This window comes from Fukomys damarensis, unplaced genomic scaffold (genome assembly GCF_012274545.1).
Source record: "Fukomys damarensis isolate Sample0158 unplaced genomic scaffold, DMR_v1.0_HiC HiC_scaffold_16, whole genome shotgun sequence".
In the NCBI taxonomy this organism is placed as follows: domain Eukaryota; kingdom Metazoa; phylum Chordata; class Mammalia; order Rodentia; family Bathyergidae; genus Fukomys; species Fukomys damarensis.
The window spans coordinates 35,875,661-35,894,658 of NW_022900928.1; the positions used below are offsets into that span (position 1 = coordinate 35,875,661).

General features: G+C 38.8%; 1 protein-coding gene across 4 annotated transcripts in view; it reads left to right on the top strand.

Annotated features, from left to right (window-relative positions):
- The first annotated feature begins 6,331 nt into the window (after positions 1-6,331).
- Positions 6,332-18,998, top strand: part of Pcf11 (PCF11 cleavage and polyadenylation factor subunit) — a 25,315-nt gene continuing 12,648 nt past the window's right edge. For 2 of the 4 annotated variants that reach the window (XM_019208458.2, XM_033764249.1), the window contains exons 1-8: positions 6,332-6,544; positions 10,181-10,306; positions 12,085-12,273; positions 12,676-12,870; positions 14,171-15,288; positions 15,948-16,128; positions 16,225-16,708; positions 17,230-18,791. In XM_019208458.2, the coding sequence (XP_019064003.2) occupies positions 6,353-6,544; positions 10,181-10,306; positions 12,085-12,273; positions 12,676-12,870; positions 14,171-15,288; positions 15,948-16,128; positions 16,225-16,708; positions 17,230-18,791 (4,047 nt within the window). In that variant the 5' untranslated portion in view covers positions 6,332-6,352. The remainder of the gene's footprint in view (positions 6,545-10,180; positions 10,307-12,084; positions 12,274-12,675; positions 12,871-14,170; positions 15,289-15,947; positions 16,129-16,224; positions 16,709-17,229; positions 18,792-18,998) is intronic. The other 2 variants (XM_019208460.2, XM_019208459.2) reach the window with 1 other exon arrangement.

The window sequence follows — 18,998 nt, forward strand, 5'->3', positions numbered from 1 at the left end:
CCCTTTTCTTCCTATTTCACTTATTTTTAATTTTTTTTTTTTTTTTTCTTAATGGATTGAACTCGGGTCCTTGCACTTGGGAGGCAGGCAGTGGAAACACTGAGCTAAATCCCCCCCGCTTATTTTTAATTTTTGATTAGCTAGTGCTTCCACAGGATAGAAAGTTCAGAAGATAATAAAGGGAAGTGAGTGAAAAAGATGATTTCTTCTTACACTGTCTCTGGGTTGCTTGGTCCAGAGATTAGTGCTTTTTTGTTTTTTTAAAAATTTTTTTCAGAGATTAATGTTACCAGGTTTTTTTTGTATATTCTTCCAGTGATATTATATGTACATACAAAAGAATACAAATGCATGTACAAGTAACTTTCTTCTATGATTTTTTTTTTTTTTTTAATACAGGGATTGAACTCATGACCTTGCTTTCCAGGCAGGCATGGTGCTACTGAACTACATCCCTAGCTTTTCTATGATTTAAATTTTTAAAAAAATTTTTGGTACCTGAGATTGAACTCGGGACCTTGAGCTTGCAAAGCAGATGGTGGAACCACTGAGCTAAATCCCCGGCCCCTCTCCTATGGTTTTTTAAAAAACTAATGCAATGCCAGAATACCGTGTACAGCATTTTGCAACTTGCTTTTTTTCCCTCACTTGACAATAAATCTTTTGAGACTGTTCCACAGCAGCACACAAAGAACTTCCTCATTCCTTTAAAAAAAGGTACATAGTACTTCAAGTACTTGTAGTTCTCAAAGTGACAAGGGGGTCCTGAAGTCAAGAAAAAAGAACAACAACAACAATAAAAATAACATGACTCAGACCACTATACCATGAAAAATAAACCCAGCAACCTTGGAAAACAAACCCAAGAAAACAATAAAGTAACACATGATATATATCCAGCCTATGCCGGGGATCTAACCCAGGATTTTTCAGGTACTTAGCAAGTTCCCTACCAATGAGCTACATTCCCAGTCCCCAGATTCACTTTTTTTAATCCCCGAAATTTTGACTGTACTGGTATTTTTGATGAACAGTCATTAGTTTTTACTTAAGCACACAAAACAGAAAACACTAAATTTTCAAGAAATAGGATTTACTTATTTTACCAAAGCTGACATTGTCAAAATTATCTTTTGGACACATAAACGTGGCTACTGTTCCTCAAAAATCTTTCTGCAGATTCCTATTCCCTGCATTATAAAACTCTAAACAGGTCACTAGTGAATTGATTTATCTCACCCATTCTCCTACACCATCTTTTGATCTGTTTTAAATTCTTTCTTTGAATAGATCTCTTTGAAAAACAGATGCACAGGGCTGGGGATTTAGTTCAGTTGTTCTGCTGCCTGCTTCACAAGCACAAGGTTACAAATTCCATGCCAGTACAAAAAACAAACCAACAAACACCACAACCAGATACACAGACACTGGGTGCAGTGGTGCATGCTTGTAATCCCAGCACGCTGGAGGCTAAGGCTGGAGCTGAGAGTTCGAGACCAGCCTGGGCTACATAATGAGTTCCAGGTCAGTCTCAACTACATAGTGAGACCCTGTCTCAAAAAAACAAACAAAACAAACAAACAAACAAGAAACAGATACACAGAGAAACTAATGAAACTTCACTTGTATAAGCTACATAACTTTGTATTTGTAATTTTGTGGTTTTTTCTTTTGTTTTTTGTTTTTTTCTTAAACGTCTTCCAAATTGAATGTACTCTGGGCTCTTCAAAACCTAGTTTTACCTCTGTCTTTTTGTCTGGAATTCTCTTTTCTTTTTTTATCTAGTTATTCCTATTTACTTTTGAACCAACGGTCAACTCTTCCAGGAAGGTGTCCTTGACCACCCCCAGTCTGATGTAGGCGCCTCTTTCATGTTCCTACTCTATACTGCTGTGGTGACTCTTGTCACACTGTGGAGCAATTGTTGGTTTAATTGCTTATCTCACCTAGCAGACCATGAGCTCCTTGTGCGCATGCGTCAGTTGAATGCCCAGATGAACAGAACAAGCTAGTTTCGAGGAAAGTCTCTCTTTTCTCCTCTACACACACACACACACACACACACACACACACACACACTTCAGGCAATAATATAGAATAGCATATACACACACACACACATTTTATATAATTTATTATGAAATCCTATTTTGGAAGTTCTTTTAGTTTGGGTTTTCTAGTCTCTATTTCTAAAAAAGAGATACAAAGAGCATGCAGAGAATGATGTGTATTATTATACAATATGAAACCATATTTTGGAGGGTTTCTGTTAGTTTTCATTTATTGCAGATTCTTTTTGTTTTTTTCTATCTATATTTAGGAAAGAATGCCAAATGTTTAAGATAAATACATGGGGAGCAAAACATAAAATTAAGAAATGTCCATTAAAAAATATTTTCCTGAAAACACATGAAAAAATTGCTGGCAAAAATGTAATTTCTAAACCATAAAACTATGAATGGGTTTGTGAACACAGTGACCATGCCGTTTGAACTGTCAATTAAGTTCCCACTCTGATAATCTTTGTCTCTAAACTCTATAACGTCAAGTCTACCCTCTATGTTAGGTTCTTGACTAATATTGTGGTGGACTATTTGATATGGTGGGATACAAGCAATGCAATGGACTAGTAAAATGAAATTTAAATTAGAAGATCTAGATCAGCCAACAAATACTTACTGATATTATTCTTGAGACAGGGTTTCACTACGGAGTTCAGGCTGGCCTTGAACTCACTACGTAGCCCAGACTGGCCTGGATTCAAGGTAATCTTCCTGCCTTATTAGGCTGGCTACCAAATGCTAGGATTACAGGTGTGTGCCGTAGGACTGGAAACAAATACTTATCGATGTTTGTTACATGCCAATTTTAGAGTTTTGTTTAGAACCAACACTAGAATAGTGTAACAGTTTTCATGGCTATCTTTCTAAGTCATAATATTTAAAAGCAGATGATTTTAACCATATGGTATTAGAACGGTTGAAAATGGATTATTTAAAAAAAACCCAGATTATCATAAGCATGAAAGGATATCCATGATACCTTGAGTTTAAAAAGTGAATTATGAAATATATATTGTATTTATACATATTCTATTTTTGAAATAATAAAAAATAAAAAGCTATAGCCATTGTATGTATGTTCATGGAAAAAGGAAGTGAATAATACACATTAAACTGTGACCAGTGGTTACAATGTGGCCAAGGGTAAAGAGGGAATTTTCATTTTTATTTATATACTTGTACTTGATTTTTTTTTTTTTTTTTTCTGTACTGGGAATTGAACCTAGGCCTTTGCCCTGAGCTACTTTTTATTTTTTATTTTGAAACAGTATCTCACTAAGTTGCCCAGATTGGGCTTGAACTCCAGGTCCTCCTGCTGCTTCCTCATAGAGTGCTGGCAATAGCAGATATGCCCCACCACACTCAGCTTGTATTCTTCTTCTTTTGGGACACCAGGGGTCAAACTCAGAACTTTGCGCTTGTGAGGCAAGCAGCCAAACCACTGAGCTAAATCTCCAGCCCTGTATTTCAATTCTTTAGAGTAAGCATACATTACTGTTGTGATTATAAAATATGCAAGCAATTAACAACGTTTAAGTGGGTAGAGTGCTTGTACATGTTTTCAGAAAGCATGTATATGTATATAAAATATGTATTATTTCCATACATTATTTATACATGCAGGATTCACATATTAGAAGAGAAGTTCTGTTGGCAGTGCTAGGTAACTATTTGTTTTTAAAGGATTTGCTTTTTCTTATTTCCTATTTTCTATGTTTAATATCTACCTTTCAGTCTTTGTTTTCATTTACTATATATTCTTTATTTTTCTCATCAATAATTAGATTGCCCAGAATTGGCTTTTCTATTTTTTTAAGGAAGAATTACTTCCTTTTGCAAATGCGCTGTGAAACAAGGGAAAAGTCTATTTTGCTTAAAAACAAAGGGAAATTTTTATATTTTTTGGAAGCAACCATCAGTACCTTCAATTATTGAAAGTACCTCTGGGCCCTCCATTGTTTTCTGGTCGGATGCAGTAATTTTTCTTATTATTCCATGAGATCATGATTGGTTTGTAAACTTTCTGAAGGCCTGGCAGAGGGGCTATTATGTTCACCACTCTGGGTAGCAGCAGAGATGAGTCGATAACTGGGGTTTAATGATGGAAGGCAAATCAATTGGACATTGTGATCAAAGAACTGGCATTCAAAACTCATGGTAGAAGTTGTGTGCGTTCCTTTGTAGATTTAAAAATAACCTTTTAAAAAATCTAATTTTTGTTGTCCTGATTATTTTAAAGAAAAAAAAATCGTATTGTTGCCATGTGTGGCACAATTTAATTACTTTTGTCACTCAGGTTTTTCAAGTCCTTTGTGGATAACAGGATTATTGAATTTTAGGTAAGGAAATATTGTTAACGCTGTGCACAGCCTTGGAGGGACACAACAGAAGTCAAATCAGAGCTTTGAAGACGTTTTAATTTTTAGAAGTTCACTTTGTGATTAAAAAGGTACAAGAAAATGAAACAAAGTTTAGTGATCAAATTTGGTTTTAGAATTACAAGGCAACTATCATAGAACTAGTTCTCTGGCATTTTCCTCTAGAAAATAAGAACTTTAAACCTTACTTAACTGTATTTATTATGTCTCAATATTACCACTAACACTGGGATGCGATTATTGAGATCATGAATGTCTACTATTCAACAATGTTAGCTTCAAATGAGAGTAGCCAATCCTCCTCAGGTTTCACTTTTCATTTATATGTCCTATTATACTAAGAACAAATGAATATGGAAGTCAAAACTTAACCTAGCTGCACATTTTAACTATATGCAACTTATACATCAGTTATACTTCAATAAGGCTGCTAAAAACAAAGAGACGTTCTCTTACGAAGAGGACAAAGAAAAACTTATTAAGAGCACTTCTCTTGAGGGGAACAAAGTACTTCTATAGTGTCTATTACCTACAAGGGTAATGAAGCGAATTTATGTAATTAGTAATGTTTTAAACCTTTATTTAGGATAATATAATCTAGCCGGTGAAAAATTGTACACTTAGTTTATGTTATGCCGCAGCTTCAAATAGAACTATTTGAATGCTTTGTTGTTTTGGAAACATAATCTCCAGTCTTCGAATAGATTTTAGAAACCTGAGAAAACATTCCCCGAAGAAAAAGATATCTACTCTGTGTATTTTTTCCTGTGTTTCCAATAGTGCGAAGACTCGGGAGCTCTGGGGGCTGGGTGTGGCTGTTTGTAAGATACCCTACAGAGCTCTGAGTGGGCTTCTCAAACGTTTATCTCCAATCCCTTAGGGGAGAGCCTTCCACACACAATCTCTAAATTAAGGCTTTTTCTTGGGGATTCAACTCCAGCGAGCCGTGTTTTTAAGTGCGGGAAGCGGAGCGCCAGAGGCGACTCTCTTGCGACTAGCCCCTCGGTTCCGGGTAGACCAGGCACCTCCCTCCGGCGTCTCAGTTCCCGGAGGGGACAGCTCGCCCCGCCGCCGGGCCCGCCCAGGCTCCCTCCGGAGCACCTGAGTCGAGGGCGAGGGGGCGGGAGGGTGCGGAGACTCGAAGCCTTTGCCACCTCCCCACCCCGCGCCCTCCCGCCTCCAGTTTCCACCCTACAGTCGAGGCCGTGAAGAGGGACGATGACGGACAGAGGAATCCAGCGGCTGGGGGACTGCATAGGGAGGGGCGACAAGGAAACGGTTGAGATTGCTTCTTAAACTGGTTGGGTTGGTCCGAGCACGGCCTTCCCCAGCCCTATTGGCTTTCCTGAGTGGGTTGTTATGGTAACAAGTGACCGAACAATCCCCTTATGAACCCACCAATGAGAAGCGTCGTCTTTTACGCCGCGCCTCAGTGCCGTCGGGGTTGCAAAAGCCCGGGTAGGGGCTGGAGAAGAAGGCGGTACCAGGACGTCCTGCGGAAGGGCCGCGGGCGGGGCTCGTGACGTAGCAGAATAAGCCAATCACATCTGGTTTTGTCAACGGCCCCGCCCCGTTACAACACATTTCCCCTCCCCTAGTTCATTTCGCACGACGCAGCGGTTGGGAACACAGACATTTTCGGAGCTGGAGTCTTCGCTGCCGCCGCCATTTTGTGTCTGGAGAAAGAAGCTTCAGTGGCGGCTGGAAGTGGACGGAGATCACTCGAGACGGCGGCGTTACATACCCGAGGTTCCCCCTGTGTCGTCCCCCAACCCCCCTCCGCGGTCAGCATGTGGTGAAGCCGGAGCCGCGGGAGACCCAGGGAGAGGAAGCGGAGTCTGAAGGGAGGCGGGGTGTCGAGAGCGGCTTCAGCTTCAGCTGCGGCGGACCTCGGAGGGGGGCCGCGGCGCAATGTCAGAGCAGACGCCGGCCGAGGCCGGTGCTGCGGGGGCCCGGGAGGACGCCTGTCGGGATTATCAGTCATCGCTGGAAGACCTGACCTTCAATAGCAAACCGCACATCAATATGCTGACCATTCTAGCCGAGGAGAACCTGCCCTTCGCCAAGGAGATCGTCTCTCTCATCGAGGCCCAAACCGCCAAGGTTTTTATACACCCCGCAGCCTCCTATTCTTCTAATACTCCCTGATTTTAGTGTCAGCCTCATCCCAGGTCTCGCTTCCATCCAAAGGGGGACAGTGTCCCTTCTCCAACCCCCCCTCCCAACTCCGGCTCGGTCTTGGGCCCAGGCTTCGAGCGTGGGCCTCTCCGGGGGAGGGAGTGGGGAGACCGGAGGGTGGAGCCCCATTTCCGCTTACCAGCTCCCTATTTAGGCCACCGCATTGTATGTCCGTCCCGACAATCACATGCTTTGAATAGAGCCCTTTCGGGTGGGGGAGACTTAAAGGCAGTTTGTGGTTTGGGGAAGTAAGAGTTAAACCGTTCGAAGCCCCTGGGAATGTGGGGAGTGGCTTGCCCATCTTCTCTCAGAACCCTTTTGGGGAATTGTGCACTGTGGGTTGGAAGGAGGTGAAGGGGGACCTGGGAGCGAGCTGTTGGTGGGTGGGTATAGGGACTTGGCCCGGAGTGGAGCAGCGGCCTGTTAGGAGCCCAACATGGCGCCTGGAAAGCACATGATGCGAAAGGGAAGAGAGGAGAATCCATTCCCTGCCAGCCAGGCAGCTGCTCACACCCGTCAGCCCCATTTTGGGGTGGGGGCTGCTAGACTAAACTTTCTTTCTCCTATCGGAGGGTCTTATTTGCCCCCAAAATACGGGAAATTTGGCTGAGGGTGGGGTTGGGGGGGTTGAGAGATCTTATCCAACCTGTAGGTGGAGAACTGGCCCAGTGGGTAACAAGTACTTGTAGTTTCTCTGAAAAGTTCAGTCCCTCCTCTTCCTTTTTTCCTTTTCTCTCCCTTCCCTGATAGTGAAGGCGCGCTTTCCTTTATCCCTTAACAGAAGTGGTCCTCTGCCACCTTACATTTCCCTGTAGTCTTCCTCTTCTGTTGATTCCTCGTGGGAGTGATACTGTCATTTAAGTAAAGTTGCTGTTAAACTTAGTAACAATGAGTTTCAATGGCTTCCCAGTATTACGTTTAAAGTTACTTTTTCAAGCTTGTACTTGTGGTTTAGTTTTTTCTAGTTGTTAGTGATTGCAATTATCAGGATGAGCCTCCTTTTAGCAGAGTGAACCCCTTTTAAAAGGCCACTTTAACAACAACCACCAATATATTGTTTAGAGACGGTTTCTGTCTAGTGTAAAAACTGAGTGGTCTGACTCTAATAAATGGTTTTGAAATGTGTGACTGGTATTATAAAATTTGTGAATAAAACATATAAAATATGTATTTGTCTTTTTTATTTACCTTTGTAAGGTGTAGAATTTGTTTCCAAGCTTTATTTTTATCTACGTGGTTGTGTGTTTTAAACAAAAGTCTTTAAGTGACTTGGGTTCATTCTTCTTTAGGTTCCATCCACTCTTTTTGGGTAATGTGTTCACAAGATACACGGTTTCAGGTGGTCCTTTCATACTTGAAAGAGGAAAAAAAAAAGCAAGGTTTTTTCTTTGACGGCTCAAGAAGTTTATCGCGTTCTTTTGACAGTTAACAAGTCTTCACCTTTGACTGTGAATGTCTGTGTGAAACAGCTATTGTTCTTTTTTCTAAAGTAAGAGATTGAGGAAGGAAGTGTTCCTCATATTCAACATCCTTTTTATTGACCCCCCACAAACATGTTGGACGTGAAAACTTAGTTTTTGGCCTTATTGATGGCTTGACAGTAAATGCTTTAAAAAAAAAAACAGCACTTGCATTTTTAAGAGAATAACATTAATCTTTAAAATCTAATTATCTCATATCTTGGGTATTAATATTCCACAGCACCAAATATTTAGCTAAGTTTGTCACTCACAGAACAGTTTCCTTGCTGTTTTTTAATGGATCCAGAAGATCTTCGAGAGCTGAAAACAATGCTGAATATAGTGACCACATAAAACTTGTATTAGTGTATTCGCTACACAGAGTGGTGAAAATAGATGGACTATTTGCTGGTGAAAGACTGGAAATTTTTTGGGCACATGTTTCCTGGTTGTTTTTGTAAAGCAAGACTGAGGAAAAGATGTAAAAGTCACTTTGGGGGAACTTTGGGTGGGGGCTGAGGGTGAGGGGAGGGCTTTCCTTCATTTCGTAGCAAACTGGTTTAGTTTTGTGTTTCTGGAGGTGAATGTTTGTGTCCTTATTGAGCAGTTCAGCGTTACTAAACTTAAGGATTCACACCTAACTGGACTCTTACCCATAGTAGCAGTAGTGAAAAAGAATATTACATTTAAGGACTTCACTTGTACAATACAAAAATTAGCTTACTGCACAGAGTATGGTGTTGAAAGAGAGCCTATTTTATCTTCATAAGTACAATAATGGACTTAAATGGTATAAAACAAGACATGGTAAGGTAAAGACACAGCAATAAAGCATGTGACATATAGGCACTTAATAGTTTACCCATATGCAGTGGCCTTGTGAACCCTTTAGCACCTTAAAAGAAATTTTTCATATAGTTATTCAAAGGTTTTCTTAGCCAACTTTGGTTGTAAAGGTGTTATCAGAAGCAAGAGCATTTCCACACACTTGTCTGGGCAATTGCTTTTGTGAAGTATAATGGCATTGTGTACTCGAGAAATGTGAGTCTACCCTAGCTACAGGTAGCTGGTGGGTAAGTGGTGTTCAGGGTTAAGACTCATCATACACATGGGGTGGGTAGATGGGGAAAAACCTGAGTCTTATTTTTGTTTTTTTAATCATGGATGCTCCTGTGGAGTCAGAGTTTAACAGATTATGTGGTATGTGTTAATGCTCCTCAACAAGTCTGTGAACCTGCTGATGCTTTCTGGAAGCTTCTGTGTCTTCTAAAAGCCAGTGGTGGGTAGGCACTGCAGTTGAACTGGGGCAACATTACATTGGAAAGGGCTGCCTTTATCAGCCTCACCACACTGGCTCTGCACAAATGTAGACCTCTGGTTTGTGCATATCAGAGGATAATTATTTCGGCGGAGAGTCCATGCTGTGAAGAAAATCTTCAGGACAAATCCATGTTTCCAAAGTCAAGTTCAACCGGGTTTACATGACTCAGCGACTGCTCCATCCAGTTTTTCTTGTATCAGTAACAAACTTGCACCTTCCTGCCTGATCATGTGCAAGTTTAAGTGTCTTAACATTGATTTCATCCATGAAGTGTATTTAATTTTTGTTCATTTGGACTATAGAGAACTAATAATTTTACAGGTAAAACTTAATTGATTTTTTTAAACGTAAGAAATACGCCTTTGGAATTAGAATTTCTGCCAGAGGTTTTTACTTCATTGAGTCTAGGCACATGATTATAAGTTAATGTGGATCTAGAAGCTGACACTTGGATTACAGTAGTTTTCCCTTTGTTTTTATTGTCACTTAAAGCGGTTTTTTCTTTTTAACCATATGTACCTGAAATTACATTGAGTGTTAACTGAATTACTAGTGATTATGGCTCTTCTTCCTGGTGATCCTAAATTTATTGTGCCCAACTAAAGACCATTAGGAGTGAACACTTAGTTTCATAAATGTATGTTTTATGATAATTCAGAAGGTTTTAGTACCAACAAAAATAGAGGTCTGTATTGTAAGTTTAAAAATTCACTTTTGAAAGTAATTCTGTGGTAGTAATTCATTATACTAAACTTTTCAAGTTTCTTTTTATTACCTCAGGCTCCTTCCTCAGAGAAGCTTCCGGTTATGTACCTCATGGATTCTATTGTGAAAAACGTTGGAAGAGAGTATCTTACTGCCTTTACTAAAAATCTAGTTGCAACATTTATCTGTGTGTTTGAAAAGGTATATATGCATTTAGACATAATTGATTTAAAAAAAAAATCCTGATTAAATAAATACTTGCTTTGTGTTGGGTTTTCTTGGGTGGTGAAATACTTTATTTTATTGGACATTTATTGTCAAGCAGCGTTGCAATGACAGTGGCAAAGTGTTTTGTGTTTGATCTTTAAAACATCCTAGTATTTTACGTTATCCATTCAAGGATATAATCTGCTTTATTCACTTTTAGAATTGTGCTTTTTGACAAAATTTTGAGCATTGGTCATTTGTAGATCTGTTTGTTCTAGAGTATGGACAAAAATTCAAAACTGTCCAGGTGTGAAGGAAGAAAAGCATAATTCTCTAGGGTGTGTTAGTCTGTGATTACTGAAACCTTTCATTTTATTCCCCTGGAAAGCTTTCTTTTGTTGTTTTAAGTTTTAGGCCAGTGTTGTAGGTACATGAGTGTTGGACCTGTTAATTGCTTTAAGTTATTTTGGAAATAATACCCCCCCCATGCTTAGAAGAAAGGCTTGTTAGTTTCCAAAGCTAGAGATTGAAATTCCTCCCATAATGGTAGTTGGGTAGGTAGTATGTTGAAATTTAAGGAATTTGTAGAGATAATTCTCTGTTAGACTCAATTTCCTTCACTCTGAGCAAAAGGGCACTTAACAATTTAGAATGCCTATGTTTAAAGGCTTGTTTCTTAACAAATGGTAGTTCTTATATTTTAGCAGATGGACTTGTCTCTGGATGTAATCATAGTTGACAGATTTGTAGGATTGGTAATTTTTTTTAAAAAACTATAGCAGATGGACTTGTCTCTGGATGTAATCATAGTTGACAGATTTGTAGGATTGGTAATTTTTTTAAAAAACTATTAGATTTTACTTATCAGACAGTGTAGTTTCTGCTTGAAGTTAGAGAAGAATAGTATTTACAGAAAAAATTTGCAAAATCTTTCAGACAGCATTAAAAAGTAGTATTAGTATATTTGTAGATCTTTGCTACTGCTTACCTGAGTATAGTCTTAAGGAGAGGCCATCTTTGCATTAAGGAATTTGGGGAAGTTTAACCTGGTTTGTTTCAGTATGTTTAGATTATTTGGATGCTTGGTATTATTTCTACTGACTCTTTTCTAAGTGGGTATTAACTACAGTTGATAAAAATGACATTATAGTTAATATATTGTCAAAAGACAAATACAGTAAAATTTTATTGTCCTAAAGGTAAAAAATCTAATTGCCTAAGTAGTAGTTTCTCGGCTAGTTTTTAAAAACATTGACACCCATCACAAATGTGAGCAGAGAAGTTGTGTAACTAAAGGTTATTAGTAAAGATTTTGTGAATTTGAGTTATTACAGTGCATTCCATACCACAAGTAGTTTTTCATGGTTACTAACCATATTATATTGCATTTTTGTCTTAATTTTAACTTTGTAGAACTATGTAAGATTAAAAATTAGGCTATCAGGTAAGCCGTTCTGTAGTTCATATCTTTGTCAAGAATGAATAACAGTAGGCATATACTAAGCCCTAAAACATGGAAACATTTTTTACTTTTAAAAATTCAAAGACTTGCTTAATTGTTGTTTGATGGTAGGTAATAATTTTTTTGAAAAATTTTAAGGATAAATTTATAAATTTGTAAAACACCTTTAATAAATTATTGCTGTTGTATATATTTACAAGTTGCCAGTACAGTTTTAATGTATGAAGTAGGATAGATTTATGTAGCTTTATACTTACATAAAACATTGTATAGTAACTTAACAAGCCATAGAATTGTTCTGTTGTTCTAGGTGGATGAAAATACTAGAAAAAGTTTATTTAAATTACGTTCTACATGGGATGAAATATTCCCTTTGAAGAAACTTTATGCCCTGGATGTCAGAGTCAATTCATTAGATCCTGCTTGGCCTATTAAACCTCTGCCCCCCAATGTGAATACATCTAGCATCCATGTGAATCCCAAATTTTTAAATAAATCGGTAAGTTTTAATATGAATGCTATATAGATACTAATATTTTTAACTATCAAATTTTAACTGCTCTGAAATTTCTTTTAGCCTGGTGGTGCCCACTGCCTGTCTCACAAATGCAAGGTCCCAAGTTCTAGGCTGTGACATTCAGAAGGCAAAAATAGAATACCATGTTTTTAATTTGAAAAAGCAGTAATAAAAATATATATATATTTAAAATTTTAATTTAAGAATATATTCATCTTATAATTTTATTTTTACAATTTTGGGGGGGTTTAAATTTTTGAAAAGTTATTTTGCTTTTTTAAACATGATTTGCTATTTATGACTATGGATGATAATTTTTAATTAGCTTTTAGCTTTCTTTTAAGCATGATACATTTTTCTTAACAAAAGTATATTTTCTTGTAGCCCGAGGAGTCTTCAACACCTGGCACAGTGGTCAGTTCCCCCAGCATTTCCACTCCTCCAATTGTTCCTGATATACAAAAAAATCTTACCCAAGAACAACTAATAAGGCAGCAGTTACTGGCAAAACAAAAACAGTTGTTAGAACTGCAGCAGAAGAAGCTGGAGTTGGAGCTAGAGCAAGCTAAGGCACAACTGGTAAGTAGTGGAGATTTGGTAATTTGAGTATTTTAAATGTCTTTGACTAAGAAGTATTTTGTGTTTGAATTGTATTAACATGCTGTTTTATTGCTAACTCTTCAGTTAGGCTGCGAACTATAATGTATTTTATTAGGCCAAATTTTTAAATCCTTATTGTAAAACTCATTTCATTATATATGGTACCATATTTCTTCCAAATATTTCTCATTAGATAGCTATCCTTTTTTTTGGGGTGGGATACCAGGGTTTGAACTTGGGTCTTTGTGCTCTTGAGGCAGGCGGTGGAACCACTGAGCTAAATTTCTGGCCCTCATTAGCTATCTTATGAAGTAGCACCTTAGTTTTGTTTAACCATTTCATATACATACATACATATTTATTAATTACTATTTTTTGGTGCTGGTGGGTTGAACTTGGGACTTTACATTTGTGAGACAGGGAGTGGCACCACTAGGTTAAATCCCTGGCCCCATGTTTAACTGTTATATTAATGTGGACTTTATTTCTGTCCCAACATGATGGTTCTGTTGGATTGAATGCTTTTGATTAGTCCTTAATGTTTTAGGAGTGTAAAGAACAAACGAGGTGTCCCTAGAAGTCTGCCAAAGGAAAGCCATGAAAAAATTAAGGTGACCTGGAGGCATATGTGTTTTTATGCATGAATAATATTTTGCTAAATTACATTTACTTGCTATGTGGGGTTATTTGAGAGTCAGGAGGAAGGAGAAAACTATTTTTAAATTTCATTAACATTGTTCTTTTGGGAGAAACAATTTTATGACAGAATTTAACTGAAATGACTGGCTCTTATGCAGTGCTGTCAGAGTATAGTGATTTAGCAGTTTCCTTGGTACAGACTAGCTTAGAATCTTTTGGTTTTTTTGAGGGGGGGGGCGGTTTGAGACAGGGTCTCACTATGTAGTTGAGACTGACCTGGAACTCACTATGTAGCCCAGGCTGGTCTTGAACTCACAGCAATCCTCCTGCCTCAGCCTCCCGAGTGCTGGGGTTACAGGCGAGCACCACCACACCCAGCCTAGAATCTTGAATACATAGTAAGGAAGAAAGAAGCCACCCCCCAGTTCTATCTAGAAATAATATGAAAGAAAAAAGCAAAGGACTAATAAGGAACCTTTTAAGAACTTTCTTTACGTTATACTTGTGTACTGGAAATGTTCAGTATAAATACAGTATTGAGTGACGAGATTATAGTATTGTATTCTTTATTCTGTATAATGTCAAGAGATTATAATTATTTGTATGTTTTGTAGTATTAACATTAACATTTTTTTTTCAGGCAGTTTCTCTAGGTGTTCAGCCTGAGACATCCAACTTGGGTCCTGGATCTGCACCATCCAAATTACATGTTTCACAAATTCCTGCTATGGCAGTTAAAACTCCCCATCAAGTTCCTGTGCAACCTGAGAAAAACCGTCCAGGTCCATCCTTACAAATTCAGGATATGAAAGGAACTAACCGGGATCCCCGTCTTAACAGGATGAGCCAACATTCTTCTCATGGAAAAGATCAGAGTCACAGAAAAGAATTCCTAATGAACACATTGAATCAGTCTGATATTAAAACAGGTAAAGCTGTACCCTCTGAAAAACTAAACTCATCCAAGCAAGAAAAAAGTAAGTCAGGTGAAAAAGTAATCAAGAAAGAACTTGACCAGTTAGATTCTAAATCTAAATCTAAGTCTAAATCACCATCACCCTTGAAAAACAAATTGTCCCACACAAAAGACTTGAAAAGTCAAGAGTCTGAAAGTGTGAGGTTGTCTGATATGAACAAAAGAGATCCAAGATTAAAAAAACATCTTCAGGATAAAACTGATGGCAAAGATGATGATGTAAAAGAAAAGAGAAAAGCTGCAGAAAAAAAGGATAAAGATGAGCACATGAAGTCATCTGAACACAGACTGATTGGAAGTAGAAATAAAATCATAAATGGTGTTGTACAAAAACAGGATACAATAATAGAAGAATCAGAGAAACAGGGGGCAAAACCTGGGAGATCGAGCACTAGAAAACGTTCAAGGTCGAGATCACCCAAGTCTCGGTCACCAATTATACATTCCCCAAAGAGAAGAGATAGGCGGTCACCTAAACGAAGGCAAAGAAGTATGTCTCCAACTTTGATACCCAAAGCTGGAAAGATTCGTCAGTCAGGAGTTAAGCAGTCACATATGGAAGAGTTTACACCAACTTCCAGGGAAGAAAGAAATGCTAAGAGAAGTACTAAACAGGACGTTCGAGATCCAAGACGAATGAAAAAGGTGGAAGAGGAGCGACCACAAGAGATTGTAAATCAACATTCTACAAAATCGGGTACTGAACCTAAGGAGAATATAGAAAATTGGCAAAGTTCTAAGTCTGCTAAAAGGTGGAAATCTGGTTGGGAAGAAAATAAAAGGTAAGATGTTAAAATTTTTGTACAAGTATAATGTATACATTTTAAAGATGGTGTCAATTTAAAAATTAGAAAATGTTGATTCGGTGTTATAATTACTAACTTTTTCTAATTCTTAGAATCCTGTGAGTTAAATAACATTATTCCTATTTTACATACAAGGAGACCGAGGTTTAGAAAGGTTTATTAATCTAAGGCTGTAGTCCAGGTCATGAAGAATCAGAATTCATACCTGATTTCCTTTTTTGTGTGTGTTTACATTTCATGGATATTTACATCTGTTTTTCTGTTTGCTTTGGTACTGGGGATTGAACTCAGGTCCTTGCACTTGTGAGACAGGCACCAGAAGCACTGAGCTAAATCCCCCGCTCCTACATCTGTTTTAACCATATCTTTTGAAAAGGATTTTTATTTTTGTTTTTTTGAGACAGTGTCTCACTATGTAGTTGAGACTGACCTGGAATTCACTATGTAGCCCAGGCTGGTCTCGAACTCACAGCAATCCTCCTGCCTCAGCCTCCCCAGTTCTGGGATTACAGACGTGCATCACCACCCCTGGCTTGAAAAGGACTTTTAAATGTGGGCCTCAGAATTTAAAAAAAGACACTTTGAAAATAACATACTGTGAAAAAAAAAATAACGTACTGTGTTTGTGGTTTCAGCTTACAACAGGGGGATGAACATACTAAATCTCCTCATCTAAGGCATAGGGAGAGCTGGTCAAGCACTAAAGGAATCTTGTCACCTCGTGCCCCAAAGCAGCAGCATCGATTAAGTGTAGATGCCAATCTTCAGATTCCTAAAGAGTTAACACTTGCAAGCAAAAGAGAATTACTTCAAAAGGTAGTTATTGCAGTTAATCCCTTGTAGTCAGTATTTTTTTTTGTAAGTACTTTTAATATTTAAAATATTTAATTTCCTTTTATCACCCCCGTGCAGACGAGTGAACGTTTAGCATCTGGTGAAATTACACAGGATGAGTTCCTTGTTGTTGTGCATCAAATTCGACAGCTATTTCAGTATCAAGAAGGTAAACATAGATGCAATGTACGGGATAGCCCTACAGAAGAAAATAAAGGTGGATTAAAAAAGAAACCTCTCTTATCTGATGCTGAATTAACCTACTATGAACATAAAGCAAAACTGAAAAGGACACAGGTTCAGCATTCATTTCCAAGACTTGATCTTTTAGATCCTGATATTTTTGACTACCCTTTGACTGATGCCTTGTTGTCTGGAATAGAATGTGAGCCATCCAAAAGTAAACATGCAAGTAGGAATAGTGGAGCACAGTTTGACAGAAAAGAACAATTTAGTGAAAGAGCAAGACGTCTTTCTCCTATATCTGGGAGTCGTACTTATGCTGAGAATCTTTCACCCCATGAGGGCCGGAGAAGACATGACGAGCAAGTCTCTGCTAAAGGTAGAAAAAGTTAAATCAGATTATGCCTATTGAATCACACAGAAGTGAAGGGAAGGTGAACAAGCTAAGTGGGGATGGATTTTACTACTGTTCACACTTTTTTTTTCTTCATGTTTGTTTTGTTATGTTTTACTTTTCCCTCTGGAAAGAGAAGGGAGCTAACATTAGGACAGTTATTAAGAATTTCACTAGTTTTTTTTTTTTAATATGTAATTTTATTTAATTCTTATAGCCCACTCAATTAAATATATATATTATCCCCATTTTACAGATAGTAACCAAAACCAGAGGTTAAATAACTTGCTCTCAAACAATAAGTTGATAGGATGGGGATTGTTTTTTTAACCCAGATGTGTCTGAATCTAGAGGGCATCCTTTTACTGCATAGTATTGTCTGTCTCTTCCCTCCCTTCTAATATAGTGAGATAGTTTTTTACCTGTGGTAAACAGCTAAATATAAAGTCTTTAAGATAATTTGATATAAACTCAAATTTAGTGAAAATATTTTTTCTTTTTAAAAGGTGTGCGAGAAGAGCAGAGGTCTCCATTCAATGATCGTTTTCCACTTAAGCGACCTAGATATGAAGATTCAGTTAAACCATTTGTAGATAGCCCAGCATCAAGATTTGCTGGTCTTGATACAAATCAACGACTTACTGCTTTAGCTGAAGACAGACCATTATTTGATGGACCTACTAGACCATCAGTGTCAAGAGATGGCCCAACCAAGATGATTTTTGAAGGACCTAATAAATTAAGCCCTAGAATTGATGGACCTCCGACACCAGGTTCTCTTCGGTTTGATGGGTCACCTGGCCAGATGGGGGGAGGAGGCCCTTTGAGACTTGAAGGACCACAAGGTCAGCTAGGAGGTGGTTGTCCTTTGAGATTTGAAGGTCCTCCAGGACCAGTAGGGACGCCTCTGCGGTTTGAGGGACCAATTGGTCAAGGAGGAGGTGGTTTTCGGTTTGAAGGTTCCCCTGGTATGAGGTTTGAGGGATCTGTAGGTGGTTTACGATTTGAAGGACCAGGGGGTCAGCCTATGGGTGGTCTCAGGTTTGAAGGACATCGTGGTCAACCTGTTGGTAGTCTAAGGCTTGAGGGACCTCATGGTCAGCCTGTGGGCGGTCATAGATTTGATAATCCCCGAGGTCAACCTGTAGGTGGTCTTAGACTTGAAGGGGGTCATGGTCCTTCAGGGGGTGCAAATAGGTACGATGGACCTCATGGTCAGCCAGGAGGTGGGATCAGATATGAGGGGCCTTTGCTTCAGCAAGGTGTTGGGATGAGGTTTGAGGGCCCCCATGGTCAGACAGTAGGTGGTCTGAGGTTTGAAGGACAACATAATCAACTTGGTGGGAACATGAGGTTCGATGGTCCACATGGTCAGCCAGGAGTTGGGATGAGGTTTGATGGACCTTTAGTACAACAAGGAGGTGGAATGAGGTTTGAAGGGCCTTCTGTACCAGGAGGTGGACTGAGAATTGAAGGGCCTCTGGGTCAAGGTGGTTCAAGATTTGAAGGTTGTCATGCTTTAAGGTTTGATGGGCAGCCAGGTCAGCCATCACTCTTGCCAAGATTTGATGGGTTACATGGCCAGCCAGGTCCTAGATTTGAAAGAACTGGTCAGCCAGGTCCTCAGAGGTTTGATGGACCACCTGGACAGCAAGTTCAATCAAGATTTGATGGTATACCTCAAAGATTTGATGGTCCACAACACCAGCAAGCATCAAGGTTTGATATTCCTTTTGGTCTACCAGGCACACGATTTGACAATCATCCCTCACAGAGGCTTGAATCAGTGCCTTTCAATCAGACTGGTCCATATAATGATCCACCTGGCAATGCTTTTAATACCCCATCCCAAGGACTGCAGTTCCAAAGACATGAACAGATATTTGACTCACCTCAAGGACCAAATTTTAATGGACCACATGGCCCTGGAAACCAGAATTTCTCAAATCCCCTTAACAGAGCTTCTGGACACTATTTTGATGAAAAGAATCTTCAGAGTTCTCAATTTGGAAACTTTGGCAATTTACCTGCTCCAATGTCAGTAGGAAATATTCAGGCATCTCAGCAGGTAAGTTTGTTGTAGTTATTCTAAATTATATGCTGTGCAGATAAGTATTTTCTTTTTTAGGGGGTACTGGGGATCAAACTAGGGACCTTGTGCTTGCGAGGCAGGTGGTGAAGTCACTGAGCTAAATCCTCTGACTCAGATAAATATTTTCTATGTTTCTAGGGTCTGAAGTGGGTTTGCAGAAAATAGTTTATAGATTGGGAAGAT